The 15108-nt window shown below is 47.0% G+C and overlaps 1 protein-coding gene across 1 annotated transcript in view; it reads left to right on the forward strand.

The window, feature by feature from the left end:
- The first annotated feature begins 1149 nt into the window (after positions 1-1149).
- Positions 1150-15108, forward strand: part of GNB5 (G protein subunit beta 5) — a 43656-nt gene continuing 29697 nt past the window's right edge. Inside the window, exons 1-2 of the mRNA XM_001924730.5 lie at positions 1150-1392; positions 13839-13975. Of these exons, the coding sequence (XP_001924765.1) occupies positions 1281-1392; positions 13839-13975 (249 nt within the window). The 5' untranslated portion in view covers positions 1150-1280. The remainder of the gene's footprint in view (positions 1393-13838; positions 13976-15108) is intronic.

Raw genomic sequence — 15108 nt, forward strand, 5'->3', positions numbered from 1 at the left:
CCTAGTGTCTCATTTAAATTACTTCCTGTGAAATTGCTCAAGTGTACCAGGCAGCCTTAATAACCAGGAGCATATACTGTGTGCCATGCATCCCCTCTGAATGAAAACCCTCTGAGGAAGATGTTATCCCGATTTACAGAGGAGGAGCCTGAGACACAGAAAAGTCAAGTAAGCCGCTCAAGGCCACACAGCACAACCAGGATTTACTCACAGGCAGTCTGATCTAGACAAAGCCTGTGTGTTTAACTTTTTCTAAGAACTCTGAAACTGTTTCTAAGAGTGTGAGGCAGGCAAATCATTTAATCTTTTTCATTTATAAAATGGGGGTGATAATAGTGCCCATTCAGGGTGGCTATTGTGAGTTATTCACGTAAAGCACCTGAACAGTGCCTGCTATTATAAGGAATTGGAAAGAGCACATACTCTTTTTGCCACAAAGTCACTCATTTACTTCCTCGAGGGAATCGTAGCAACCCTTCATTGTAAGGTGAGGTGCTGCCTCAGAAGTGACCTGAGATCACTGGACACGGTGCTCAGAAGCCTTGAGTCTGGGCCCTGTGTGTCCCTGCCCCCAACACCACGTCCTCATGAGCCCCCAGGCCAGGGACTTAATTCACGGGTGAAAAAAGGAAAAGCAAAAGCAAGAAGGGGCAAAGACTCCAGAGCTTCTCAGAAGCCAGAATTAGCTTTATCTTTGTATATTTAAGCCAACAAAAAAGGAAAGTTTACGGTTTGTTGTAGGGGGAGCATCAGAGCTACCGAGGTTCAGACAGGGTACCAATGGTGAGAGCCAGGGCCCCTCGTCCTCTCCTCTCCCGTCCGCTCTCTGCCATACGAAGCCACTGGGCAGCGTCTAAAGTCCCAAGGAGAGGAGATCTGGGCGGCGAGTGAGGGAAAGGGGTGTTGGAAGGGCTGTGTTCCTGCGACTTCGCCAAACTCCCAAAGGCCGGGCAGTCCCTGGTTTAAATCCCAGCTTGGCCCTAAGTGCGCATCAAGCGAGCCTCTCCGGGGCAACGCGCAGGGGCGCGCGGCCGGGGACCCGGGGCGCGGAGGGAGCACAAGGGCCCGCTAGCGCGGCAGGCGAAGGTGAGGCGGGAGGGCGACCTGCCGCCGCCGCCGCCCGGCTCGCAGCTGCCAGCGTCAGCGCGGGAGGGCGGGGCGCGCTCCGGGAGGCGGCTGGAGCTGCGCCGCTGGCGGCTCGGCGCCCGCTCGCCGCACGGGCCTCCGTCGCCCGCTAACTCGCATCCCGGTTTCCCTGCCCGCCGCGTCCCCGCGCGAAGATGGCAACCGACGGGCTGCATGAGAACGAGACGCTGGCGTCGCTCAAGAGCGAGGCCGAGAGCCTCAAGGGCAAACTGGAGGAGGAGCGGGCCAAGCTGCACGACGTGGAGCGTGAGTGCGGGCCGGGGCGGGGGCTGCGCGCCGAGGGGCGGGCGGAGGAAACAAGACTGGCTCCGGCTCCCTCGGGGGATGGGGAGTTGGTGAGGAAGAGGATGGAGGGTGGCGGCCTGGGCCCCGGGCTGGAGCCAGGCCCGCGCCATGGCCTGGATGAGGGCCCCAGTGCCGGAGCATCAGAATAGGCTTGGGTAGCGGCCCAGCGCTGGGACGCGCCGGTAGGGGGCTCGAGCCCGACCCTCGCAGGCCCTGGGCACCTCCTAGAGCCCCAGACCGCTAGCGGAGACCAGCCCGCCTGTGGGCAGGGGGAGCCGGGTGGCAGCAGCCTCTGGCCGCTGCCCTCCTGCCAAGGATCGTAGGACCAGTTTCCGTCATCACCTGCCTGGAAGATGAAAACTGGTTGCATTCATGCCCTTCTCAAGCGGAACAGGGTGGAGGGGGTTTTCATTGGAGGCATGCACAGTGAGCCCTTGCGGACGCGGCCTAGGGTCAACTACTGTTTTGTTTTATAATCATTTGGCTTTCTCCGTCATTTCTCAGTTTTGCTTTTGCAAGAAACCAGACTCTGATTTAAAAGCTCACTTTTTCAATCTGCTCCCTCTCCTTGAGAATGGAGGGCCAGATAGGGAAAGAGAAACATTTAGTTCGTTTAAGGCTGTTTAAAAAGCTTTTGGATGGATGGATGTGGTGTGGTTGGCATAAAAAAGCAGTAGCAATCTTAAATAAATGTGCATTACTGACCAAGACCGTAATTCAGAACAGGCTCTGTGATTTTTTTATGAGTGAGCAATTAAATAGCCAGGTTACATGACTCGGTGGGATCAGCTTCCTTGTACTGTGTGGGGATGGTTCATCCTCAGCAGAGCTCTGGCTTAGGCCAGGTTTGGGGAGGGGGTGGCTTTATCTGCTTCCTTTTCAGCCCTGAAAGAGGCAGATCCCCTTTACTGAGCATGGCCTCCCTGTGGTGCCCTCAGTCACACTTATACATTATGTTTTTTGCTTTCCTGTTTGGTACCACCCCTCTATATTCTGTTTTGGAAAGAAAAATGGGGTTCATGCTAGGTCCTTTAGCACCTGATTCCTTTCTTTGAAAAATCACTTAATAGAAGCAGGTGACCTGAATCTCAAGTGTGCTGTGCTTTTATAGGAGACTCCTTTAAATAGGAGGCAGATTCAACCCCTATATCACTTAGAAATGTGTTCAGCTACAATTAGTTATAACCCCCAAGTAAAGTAGTTAGGAAAAAAATTTCCCAGCTTGCTTAACAAGAAACAAGGGTTAGCCATCACCAGCTTTGGTTCAGTTACCCAGTGTGCCATGAGGAACTTCTCTTTTCTCCACTGCCTGAGAGCACTGGCATTTGCCCCATGATTATAGTATAACTGCCACAGCGCCAAATATTACCTCTGCCTCCAGGACTGTAAGAAGAGGGAATGTGAGCACCTGCCTGTTTCTCCTGTTCAGAACCCCCCCCCCCCCCATTAACCTCCTTTCTCCCTAACAGATTTGTTTGCACTCCACTGGCCAAAACTAGGTCACATGGCTACAGCAGAAGAGGCTGAGAAAGGGAGAAGTGAGCTGGGCACCCAACAAAGTAGGGAGTAGTAGGGAATGGATAATGGGTCTGCCCCATTTCCCTTTGCAAACCCCTACCCTCTGAAGACAATAATGCCTATACTGCAAGCATGGTCTTGAGGTAGCTTCTCTGATTTGTCCATTTTACAGATGAGGAAACTGAAGCAACAGAGGTGAAAGGACTTGGTGAAGGATCCCAGCTAGGAAGTAGTGGAACAAGGATTCCAGCCCCGCCAGCCAGAGCTCCAGCCCAGCCTCACTTCACCTTTTTTGCCAAACCCCTTAGTGCTCAAGGCAGAGGGCCTTCTCCAGAAAAATCTCTTACTCAACAGTATAGGCTGCCCATTAGGATATTTTTCAGTCTTCTCTGTGAATTGGTAAATTGTCTTAAGGCAGAAAGATAGTCAAGGCACAGCTTTTCAACAGGGAACACTTGTCCTGCCGAGAGTGCAGGGACCTCAGAGGCCAGGGCCAAAATTTGAACCCACAGTGAAAGGATTTATCCCCACCTGCATATGCCAGAATTTTTTCATTTGGAAAGATCAGAAGTCATGTGATCATGGTCCTCTTTATTCCCTCTTCATCTTCCAGACTGCTTCTCTTCCACTCCCTTGTAAAGCCCTTGCTCCTTTGAGGCTCTGACCATTCAACTGACCTCCCTCCTCTCCCCTCCACGCTGCTGACTTCTGACTCCCTAGCCAGGCTCCCTCATTTCTTAAGGACTTGGGCACACGGCCTGAGCCTTCCTTTTGACCCTAAGCCCTGTCCCATCTCTGATGTCTTCATGGTCCAAAAGGGTGAGCTTCTTAAGACCCTGGCCTGTGGCTCCATCACAGCCCTGGGATCTGGCCAGCACTCAGCACTGCTCCTTATCCTCTGACCGAAGTCTCCCATGGGGACCTCCACCATCTCGGATCACGGGGCTTGTCTCTCTTCCAGCCTCTCAGCCTCTTCCTGAGTGCGTGCCTTTTTACATTTTGGTGGTGTTATGTCACAGGTGTAGCTCCTATCCTGGTTGGACAAACCTCTGTAGGCTATAAGCTAAGGTGACCAAGTCATCCTGGTGCACCTGGGACTCTCAGTCTTAAAAGCCTTGCATTGCTGGGTCCCTCCATCCTAGGCGGTTGGTTAGCCTTCTCTTGGCTCTGACTTGCCCAGATTCTTGCCTTAAAGTCACCATGACAAAATTACAGAGCATGAACTTGGAGGAAAGTGAAGTTAACTGAACTCTGGACTCTCATGTCTTCAGTGCCTAACCCTTTGGATCCTCAGACCAGTGTCCATTCTGCTGGACCCTAATCCCCTAGTCAGTTTCTGGGTCAACATTAGGAAGTGGCTTTTATGGGTGGCCTAAGGGGAAGCCAGCCCACATCAGACTCCCAGCCCTGTGCCGCTTCCCTGCCTTTCCCTTTCCTTCTCCAGGGCTTCCTTCTTCCCATGTTTCTCCTCATCACCTTCTGCTAACCTTCCACCATGAGTAGGTGCTCCCTGCTTGCTTCTCGGGCATTTTAGAACTGTGAGGTGACAGATCATATTAGTTTCCTATTGCTGTTGTACAAATCTCCACAAACGTGGTGGCTTAAAATAACGTAAATTTATTCTGTGACACTTCTGGAGGGCAGAAATCTAAAGTGGGTCGGGAGGGCTGCCTTCTTCCTGGAGGCTTCATGGGAGAGTCCATTCCTTGCCTTTTCCAGCTTCTAGCGGTTGCCTGCTTTCCTTGGCTCATGGCCCCACATCACTCCAACCTCATCTCTGTCATCATATCTCTTTCTTTGACTTTGATCCCCTTGCCTCCCTCTTAAAAGGACTCTTGTAATGAATTATACCAGGCCCACCTGTACAATCCAGGACACTCCTTCCCTCTCAAGATGCCTAACTTCACCACATCTGCAAAGCCCCTTTTACCACATAAGGTAACATATTCACAGGTTCTGGCAATTAGGATGTGGACATCATGGGGGCCTGTCACACATCTCTTAAAACTAGAGGAGTCACCTGCTTCAGCCCCAGTCTTCAGGCACAGAGTTTTTCTTCTCTTCCCTACAGTTCCATCTCTTTTCCTTATGGATGAGGAAGCAGCTGAGATCCAGGGAAGGGTTAAGGGACTTCCCAAAGGTTATGCAACGAGTCAACGAGTAGATGCCAGCCTCCTAGGACAGCTCTCTGTCTCACCATGCTGGGCTATCTCTCAGAAAGCTGAGATTCACATTGAAAAGAAAAAAATCCTAGATCTCTCTCTCTCAAACTAACTCTGTGTGTGTGTGAAAAGGTGTTAATATTAAGTTTTAACAAAAAAAAAACCCAAAAGGTGCCCAGTGGTGTGCCTAACTTGATCTCATTAGCTTAAGCAAGAAATGCTTGTATACGTGTTTGCTACAGGATACACAGGAAACTTGTCATCTCTGGGGAGCAGAATAGGGTGGATATAGAGGGACTTCTCACTTTATACCCATCTGTGTATTTTTTTTTCTTTTTTTTTTTTTGCCTTTTCTAGGGCTGCTCCCGCGGCATACAGAGGTTCACAGGCTAGGGGTCTAATCAGAGCGTCCGAAACCTATACCACACCTCCTGGCAACACCGGATCCTTAACCCACTGAGCAAGGCCAGGGATCAAACCCACAACCTCGTGGTTCCTAGTCGGATTCAATAACCACTGAGCCATGATGGGAACTCTGAGCATGATGGAATCTTTTCTGTCTTGATTTTATATCTGGCAGCCTTGCTAAGTTCTCTTGTTAAGCCTAATACTATATTCATGAATTTTTGGTGTTGTCCATGAAACAGTCACATCATTTGCAAGTTGTTATTATTTTTTCTTTCCAATATTTATATCCTTTAATCTTTTAAAAAAAATTTTTTTATGCTTTTTAGGGCCACACCCACAGCACATGGAGGTTCCCAGGCTAGGGGTCTGTCAGAGCTACAGCTGCTGGCCTATGCCAGAGCCATAGCAATGCAGGATCTGAGCAGCTTCTGCGACCTACATCATAGCTCATGGCAACGCTAGATCCTTAACCCCATGAGCGAGGCCAGGGATCAAACCCACAACCTCATGGTTCCTAGTTGGATTTGTTTCCACTGAGCCACAATGAAAACTTCTAAGAAAAATTTATATTGTCTTCTTACCATGCTACCTGGGACTTCCAATACAATACTGACAAGGAGTGGCATTAGCAGGCATCTTTGTCTTACATTTGATTTTAAAGGGAATGTTTTTAAATCACTCCTCACACCTTATGACATTTGCAGTAGGGTTTCTATAGCTACTACTTCTTAGGTGAAATAAATATTTCTTCTCCTTCTAGGTGTCTAAGAGTTTTTGTCATGAATAGAGTTGAAATTTACTCCACTTTTTCTGCATCTGTTGAGATTATGCAGCGTCCCCTTCCAACTTCTAATTGGAGAAATCAGGGTAGGATTTTTGTTTACAGCTAATGTATGATTTGGGGCAGTTCAAAAATTTCTGACAAGTACAAGCGAGGTATGTGATTGAAAATGTTTCCCAGGCAAGTGCTGGAGACTTTTGCATACATCCCACCTGTTCTGTCTGCAGGTAGAATCAGAATAATTTTTTAAAAATTAGCTTTGGATAATTTTTCCTCTTTGATGCCTTTGATCTTCTACCAAATAGTGACCATCACAAGACTGTATAGTGGTGCAAAATTTAGGAAGTTATTCAGGATCATTTAAAAAATAGTTCTAAAAAATAAATAAATAATAGTTCTATTTTCTTATTCAAGACCTCTCACTTGGTCTTTGAACTTGTGTTCTGTGTTTACAGTCGATTTCACGAAGTTCATTTTCAGGGAAATTCAAGAGCATGTTCATGTTCGGGTCATTTTTCCACGGCCCTGTAGAGCAACAGGAACAATGCTATTGCTTATTTTCATTTTATGAATTTGCATGGCTTAAATTCTTGTGTTGACCTGTACATTCTACATTTTACTTCAGATTCCTGTGTGCATTGATTATAAAATAAATAGCAACACTATTCCTTGAAAGTTGAGAGGAAGCCACATCTTGACGAAAAGTTCATCTTTGCTTAAAGCCAGAAATAGAGTGTTTCCAAGGACCAATAGGTGAACTTCACACTCTTGTTTTACAAAGGAGGGCACAGGATCAGAGGAGACATTTGTTTCCTACTAATTTATGTCATACCCTCCCATCAGGCCTCATTGTCCTTTTCTGAGACATGATGGGGCTGGTGCCCTGTGCTGGCCTGTGCACTTGCTCTTTGGACTGTGGGGGCCCCTGGGTGCCAGGCATGCTGAGCATATTCGCTTCTGACCCAGCCCCTCTCTCAACCCTTCACCAGCTTGGCTGTTCTCTGTCTGGCTTTAGATTGAGCTTCTAGTAAGATTTTACCTGTGAGACAAAGTGGAAGAGGGCAGGGGAGGGGACTTGTACAACTCAAATAGAAGTTTAAAAACCACTGCTCCACATGACTGCTTGACCCCAGGCCCTGAGCATGGGGGTTCAGCCCCACATAGGGTGCCCAGACGGCCCTGCTTGTTGAGTCACTAAGGTCTCTTCTGGCTCTAACCTTGCACCCGTCTCTAATCCAGTGGTGGCCAAGCCAGGTCAAGTTCAGGTTGCTTGATTCCTAGTCTGGTTGACCCATGACTCTGGCTGCAGCAGGAAGTGTGGGGGATCCAAGGTTGAGGTGTCTTCTAAATCAGGAGTCCATTGTCACTGCCTCACCTAGTCCTTAATTTTCTAAAGAATCACTTCCACCTGCCCAGAGTCTATTCCACCAATGGAGGTGTTTATCTGTTCTTAGGGGCCTGGGTGTGTGTGCATAAGGTCCTTAGCCTCTCTGAGCTTGTTTCCTTTTCTGTAGAAATGGAGATAAAGCCTGTGATCTGAGGCTGCGTGTGAAGCTCTCAGCCCAAGGCCTGTCACCCGGGAAACATCTAGTAAATGGTGGATAGTGGCAATATGCATTGAAAGCCTTAAAAAGTATGCTTTCTCTTTGACTCAGCAATGCCATGCCATGAATATGAATTTATCTAAGGAGTAATGCAATACAAGGGTAACACAGGAACCCTGGAGCAAAGTGTCCATGGTAGGGAATTTTTAGATAATGATACATCCATACAGTGGAATGTTCTGCAGTCATTAAAAATGACAGATGATGACATGTGTCATGGAAAGGCATCCATAAATATATCAGGGGGGAAAAAAAAGATCCCCCAAATTGTGTGTGGAGTGTAATCTGCTGACACACAGATACACATGTGCACACATTCACAAATGGTCTAAGTGAATATATCACATGTTAAGAATGGTCGGCTACACAGAATTATAAATTATAAACATAAATCATATGTTTCTATTTTCTGATTATTTTCAGTGCACATGCATTTACTTATATAATTATGTGAAAGAAATCAAGAACCAACCCTCTTCCGTAACCTCCTCTTTCACCCTCCCATTCTCTAATCCTAAACGCAATCTTCAGTTCTTACAGCTCTTCCATTTCACCAGTCCTCTTTCCTCCAAGTCATGTTGTTTCCACTGTTTTAGTCCTCAGCCCCTAGTCCCCATCTGTTCATTTTTTATTCCTGACCTACCAAATATCATTCGGCATTCTAATTTGCCTGCCAGATTAAACCATAGAACACCCCGTGGATTAGGTCATGTCTTCCATTTTACTGAATAGCAAACAAAGGATGACAGTAAGAAGCTAGTTTCCTGCCTCTTCTCTCCCTACCTCCAACTTCTATGCATCCTTCAAAACCTGGTTTGTGTGACATTGTCTCCCATGGCCACACCTGCAGCAGAGTTAGCCATGTTGCCCTCAGCTTGCCCACACCTCTGATAGCTACCTTCACTCAGTAGTTACCTATGTGCTGGCCCACCTGTCCCCTGCAGACTGTGAGCCCAGTAAGATCGGGGCCCACTTTTGTCTTTTCTGTCCCCAAGTTTCTGGCACATAGGAGAGGTTCTGGAAACATCATTCGAGCAGTAGATAGTTACTGGCCTATACTTCCAGTTCTGTCCCTCCTCTTGAGTTCCAGCCATGGCCTTCAGTTTCTACCAACTAGCCCACCTGCACATCATTCTTCAGAAGGAGCACTTAGCATCTTAATTCCCAGCCAGCTCCTTTGTGAATTGTCTGTTTAGATTTGGGACATTTCTGTGTTTTCGACTGCAGACTCCAGAACTCCCCCCTTCTCTGGCCCACCGCTCCTTGTCCAAGAAGCTGCCTTTCTGAACTTTCTCAGTGCCGCCCCACCTCCACCTTTAGTGGGTGTAACTCACCTGTGGAGCTTGTGGAAATGCAGCATCCTCGCACCACCCCACGGATTCTGACTCCTTGGTTCAGGAAACAGGCGAGGCTCTCACTGTCAGTGCTAGCAAGTTAGCACTGATGAATTTAGGAATTAATTGGCAGCTGAATCAGAGATGGTGGGTTGAGAGTAGGAAGAGGTAGAGAAAAAAGAAGGGAAAAGGGCTTCTTAGGTTACGATAGCCCACCAAACCCTGCTGCTTCAGTCAGTTGCTGCAGTTGACTGAAATTTAATAATCACTGAGCATTTCCTTTATCCTTCAAGTATTTACCGGGTACCCACTGTGTGCCAAGCTGGAGAAGAATAGCTAACACTCATCAAAGGCTCCCTTTGCGCCAGGTTCAGATAGATAGGGGTCCCGACAGCCCCATGAGGGAAGCGAGGCAGCAGGAAGGGGATGCACCACTGGAGTGCGGCTGTGCAGCTGTGTCCCCAGCCCAGGCTCCTGACCCTCTCCTCTCTCCTGTGGATGCTCCAAGGAGATCCAGCAAGACAGCACCCTGTCCTCCTGCCACTTACCTTCTAGGGGAATTTCTTAAGAGGTTATCATTATATTCTAGGAAGTTCTTATTATAGAAATCAGCTGGTTGTGTTCATCATTGCCTTTTTAAAATAAGAAAAAGCTAAGCCCTCAGGGGCGTTTCATCAGAAAGCAAAGGAGAAACCACATCTGCCCTGAACCAAGCTCCCACAGATGGCTTACAGAACATCATCAGCTTGTTTCCAGGTTTTTGTTTTTGTTTTTACTTCCTGGTATTTAAATTTTTTAAAAAACTCTTTAATTAAGTGATGTGAGATTTGGCAGATAGAAGTAGGAGAGAGTGGGTTAGAAGTAAGTCTGTATGTGGGAAGAAACAGTGCAGTGAGAAAAAATAATTGATAGTTGGAATGTGTTCAAATTCACATTACATAAAGAGGCTCTATTTTGGTTAGTGAATCATCTCTTTTTTTTTTCTTTGTAAGAGAGATATTAAATGGCTATAACTATCCTACTACTCAATTGGCAGAAACAACGCTAATATTAATATGAAGTTTCAAAGTAAAACAATGGCTAGAATATGCTCACAGCTCTAGACTAATATAGGCTTGTCTAAAAGGCCCCTAAGAAATTAGAAAAGTTTGGGAGTTCCCATCATGGCACAGTGGAAACGAATCCAACTAGGAACCATGAGGTTGCAGGTTCGATCCCTGGCCTTGCTCAGTGGGTTAAGGATCTGGCATTGCCATGAGCTGTGGCGTAGGTTTTAGATGCGGCTCGGATTCTGCATGGCTGTGGCTGTGGTGTAGGCTGGCAGTTATAGCTCGGATTTGACCCCCTAGCCTGGGAACCTCCATATACTGTGGGTGCAGCCCTAAGAAACGAAAAAGAAAAAAAGAAAAAAAAAGAAAGAAGAAATTAGAAAAGTTCAGTATGTTTTTAAATTTGATTCAATATGTTTTTGTGAAGAACATATCTGTAAAAGAAATGTGCTATTTGTGGCAATAAAGAACACAGTGTTTTAGCAGAAGCAATGGTATAATAATTGCACATTCACGTAGCACATAGAGTTTAGCAAGTACTTTTTTACAGCTTGGGTTTCCACAAATACTTTTATCCTGTTTACTCATTTGTTCTTTTATCACAAAGAAATGGGGCAAGTAGGGAGTTCCTGTTGTGGTGCAATGGAAATGACCAGTAGCCACGAGGACGCAAGTTTGGTCCCTGGCCTCACTCAGTGGATTAGGGATCCGGCATTGATGTAGCTGTGGTGTAGGTCACAGATGCAGCTCAGATCCTGTGTTGCCGTGGCTATGGTGTAGGCCAGCAGCCATAGCTCTGATTCAACCCCTCGCCTGGGAACTTCCATGCTGTGGGTGTGGTCCTAAAAAGCAACCCCCCCCCCACACACACACACACAAAGAAACTGAGACTTCTTGGAGAAGTGGCTGCTTCCAGGGCTAGGGCAGGGAGGGAACATAAGCTCTCAGTAAGAAGTGCTCAAAGGATGATGGGCACGTGTCGGGAGGTCTCAAGAGCCTGCCTGATGGGGCTCCCAACTGAGCAAATCAGCGATGAGTTGGGCATCAAAATAAATAATGGTAAATATTATTTACTTATATTTATAAGTTAATCATAAATTACTATAAGTTATTAGTTATTAATAACTTATAAGTTATTTAAAGTTATTATAGTTATTATAACTTATAAGTTATTTATAACTTCTTGAATAAAGAGAGAATCTGTGATTCCCTACTTATGTAAATGAATGAGTAAATATGTTAGGGAAGAGGGGATATTTCTCTTTATATGAGAAAGCCAACTAAAAACTGCAGAAGGAGTGATGGAGTTAGAACAGTCACCACTTAGGAGGGGTTGACAGAACAGTATAAGCCAAATGTAATAGAAAAAATAAAAACCTAAAAAAAAAATAGTCACGACTTGCCAACTATCATCATTATCGTTTCAGGCAAGAATCAGGAATGGATATTAAAAGTAGGCTATTCAAGATTGAGGAGTAACAAGATACATATGTACTCTCAAAGTACAGCCCCACAAAATACTTTTTCATGACACAAAGCAGAATGGTAACTGTGCAGTGGAGTGCGCTGGCAGGCACCACCTGAACCGAATGATCAGAGTCAACATTGCTAGTGATGGGACTAGCAGACAGCAGGAGCCTCCTGAAAGGACAGGTGTGTGGGGCAGGACCTCAGTACTAGTCTGGTGTTTCTGCCAAACGAGTGTTACCCAAAGATAATCTGAAGGAAGCAGCAGACAAGCCAGGATTGGGGAACAAAATAACTGGAGATGAAAGAAAATGACCACTGAACACAATGTGTCATCTTGGATTTTGTTTTGCTCTAAAGGTATTGTTGGGATGATGGAGGGTGTCTCAACAAGGTCTAGAGACCAGACACAGCATTGTTTCAGTGTCTGCTCTCTGACTTTGATCATTATACTGTGGTTATGGAAGACAGTTCCTTGTTTTTAGAAAACACACACTGAAATGTTTAGAGAGAAGGAAAGGAGGAGGGAAGGGAAGAAGGAAGGAAGGATTTCTGAGAAGGGGCATTATTGTCACAAGGCTTAAAGCACAGAGTCAGCCCCTCAGCCCAGGCTTGAAATGAGAGAGGGAAAGGCAGGGCCGGTGCCTTGCTTCTCTCCACCTTGATGCTCAGCCTGTACCAGGACACCACACCTTTCCTGGGGCTGTCCCCTTGTCTAGAATGTCCCCTTCCGTTTGCCTTAACTCCCAAACAAAGGCCCAGCTGAGAGGTTGGTGGAAGAAAGAGCAGAGGTGGGGTTAGGAGCTGGGGCACAGCCTCTAACCTGAGAGAAGGTGGCGCTGCACAGGGGGATCCGCTACCTCAGTTTCCTCACCTGCTCAATGACAAGATGGATTAGTTTCTAGGGGCCTTTCTGCTGCTTGGGGTGAACTTGTTCCCTTCTGAGACTCATTGGTGGAACCTCTCTAAAAGCCCCTTGTAAGTTCTCTCAGCCCCAGGAAAGAGGTTGTGGTCCCAGCCCCCGAGAGAGTGACTTGGGAGAACCTTCCTGCTATAGATACCTTCTGCAGACCACGTGTTCAGACAGGAATGTGGCATTGATCTCTACTGACACTAAGTTTTCAGTAAATCCACAGGATGCTGTTGGGTGGGTCACGCATCTGTTTTTTTCCTGCAGCATGTAGCTGGGGCACCTGCCATGGCCCAAGCCTGTGCCAGGCACAGTGTGTGGGGGGCACAGTGAGCACACTCAGGACCTGCTGTTGAGCATATGGTTGCTCATCCTGGCATCTGATGGGGCAGTTTCTGTAAAGTCACTTTTTCTTGTAACTGAAAAGAAGTAGGTAAAAAACCCAGAAGCCCCACTTTGCTCCCAGTTAGTTGTATGGACTTGTGTGAGCCCCAGGCTTGTTGCCCATTCAGTGGGAATGACCATCTCATCTACCACCCCGCTCATAGAGCCCTGGGCCTTTGGTGGGAGAATTCTGCATAGAGCTTTACAGATATCAGGCCGTCCTGCCCTTAGTCCCTCAGCATGCATGTATGGAAGTGCTCTGCAAAACATAGTGCCTTTTTCAGAGGGGTTCCCGTTGTGGCACAGTGGTTAACGAATACGACTAGGAACCATGAGGTTGCGGGTTCAATCCTTGGCCTTGCTCAGTGGGTTAAAGGATCCGGCATTGCCATGAGCTGCGGTGTAGGTTGCAGACGCGGCTCAGATCCCGCGTTGCTGTGGCTGTGGTGTAGGCCGGCGGCTACAGCTCTGATTCAACCCCTAGCCTGGGAACCTCCATATGCTGCGGGAACAGCCCTAGAAAAGGCAAAAAGACAAACAACAACAACAACAACAAAAAAAAAAAACCATAGTGCCTTTTTTTTATTGAAGTATAGTTGATATGCAATATCATATAAGTTTTACATTAGGGTCTTAAACACTGAGAGAGTGACAGTATGAACTTGGAAGAGAGAGTGCTGCAAGGACATAGGGTGGCACACAGGAGAATGAAGCAGCGATGTCTCACCTGGGCCAGCTTGTGGCTCAAGACCTGGTCCTTGGCATGGGATTGATGTGCTTGTCCTTCCAGTGCACCAGGTGGCAGAGCGTGTGGAGGCCCTGGGGCAGTTTGTCATGAAGACCAGGAGGACCCTCAAAGGCCACGGGAACAAGGTTCTGTGCATGGACTGGTGCAAGGATAAGAGGAGGATCGTGAGCTCCTCGCAGGTATGGCACACCTGTTGGGTGATGGGGGACACCTTTCTGGTCATAAAGCTGAGGGGAAGGAGCCATCTTAAAAAAAAAAAAAATTTGGACTTCCTGTTGTAGCTCAGAGGTAACAAACCCAACTAGTATCCACGAAGGCGTGGGAGCGATCCCTGGCCTTGCTCAGAGGGTTAAGGATCTGGCATTGCTGTGAGTTGTGGTTAGGTCTCAGATGCGGCTTGGATCCTGCTTTTCTGTTGCTTTGGCTGTGGTGTAGGCCAGTGGCTACAGCTCTGATTCGACCCCTAGCCTGGGAACTTCCATTTGTCATGGATGCAGCCCTAAAAGACAAAAACAAAAAACAAAAAAACAAAACCCAAAAAACAAAACAAAAAACCCTTCTCTGAACGTTATGACTCTGCCTAGTCTCCAAAGGACACGAGTTAGCCTCATCAAGAATTCTCTGGAATACTTGTAGTTCCCGTCGTGGCGCAATAGAAACCAATCCCACTAGGAACCATGAGGTTGCGGGTTCAATCCCTGGCCTTGCTCAGTGGGTTAAGGATCTGGCATTGCCGTGAGCTGTGGTGTAGGTTGCAGACGCGGCTCGGATCCCACGTTGCTGTGGCTGTGGTGTAGGCTGCTGCTACAGCTCCAATTAGACCCCTAGCCTGGGAACCTCCATATGCCGTGGGTGCGGCCCTAGAAAAGACAAAAAGACAATAAAATAAAATAGCAGGATTTTAGGAGTTCCCACTGTGGCACAATGCTTAGAGTCCAGCCTTGCTGCATCTGTGGTGTAGGTGGCAGCTGTGGCTCAGATTCAGTCTCTGGCTGGGGAACTTCCATATGCCATAGTGCAACCAAGAAATAAATCAATAGAAAGTAAAATAAATAGCAGGGGTTTTCCCCCCAAAATTGAGAGCATAAGTTGTTGAAATGCCATTGTGGCTTCTTTCATTGTAAGAGTTCAGCAGTTTTTATGCCTTAAAGAACAAATTTAAGATAGTTATTTTGTGAAGTATAATTTTTTCATCCATTTTATATGGTTGACATTGTTTAACATTCATGTATTAGTCGTCTACAGCTGCATAACAAATTACCTGCAAATTTAGCAACTTAAAACAACGAATATTTAATATCTTACATGGTTT

This window comes from Sus scrofa, chromosome 1 (assembly GCF_054392235.1).
Source record: "Sus scrofa isolate SSC_HxYL_T2T_F1_AM1 chromosome 1, Sscrofa_HxYL_maternal_Yorkshire_Landrace_v2.0, whole genome shotgun sequence".
In the NCBI taxonomy this organism is placed as follows: Eukaryota; Metazoa; Chordata; class Mammalia; order Artiodactyla; family Suidae; genus Sus; species Sus scrofa.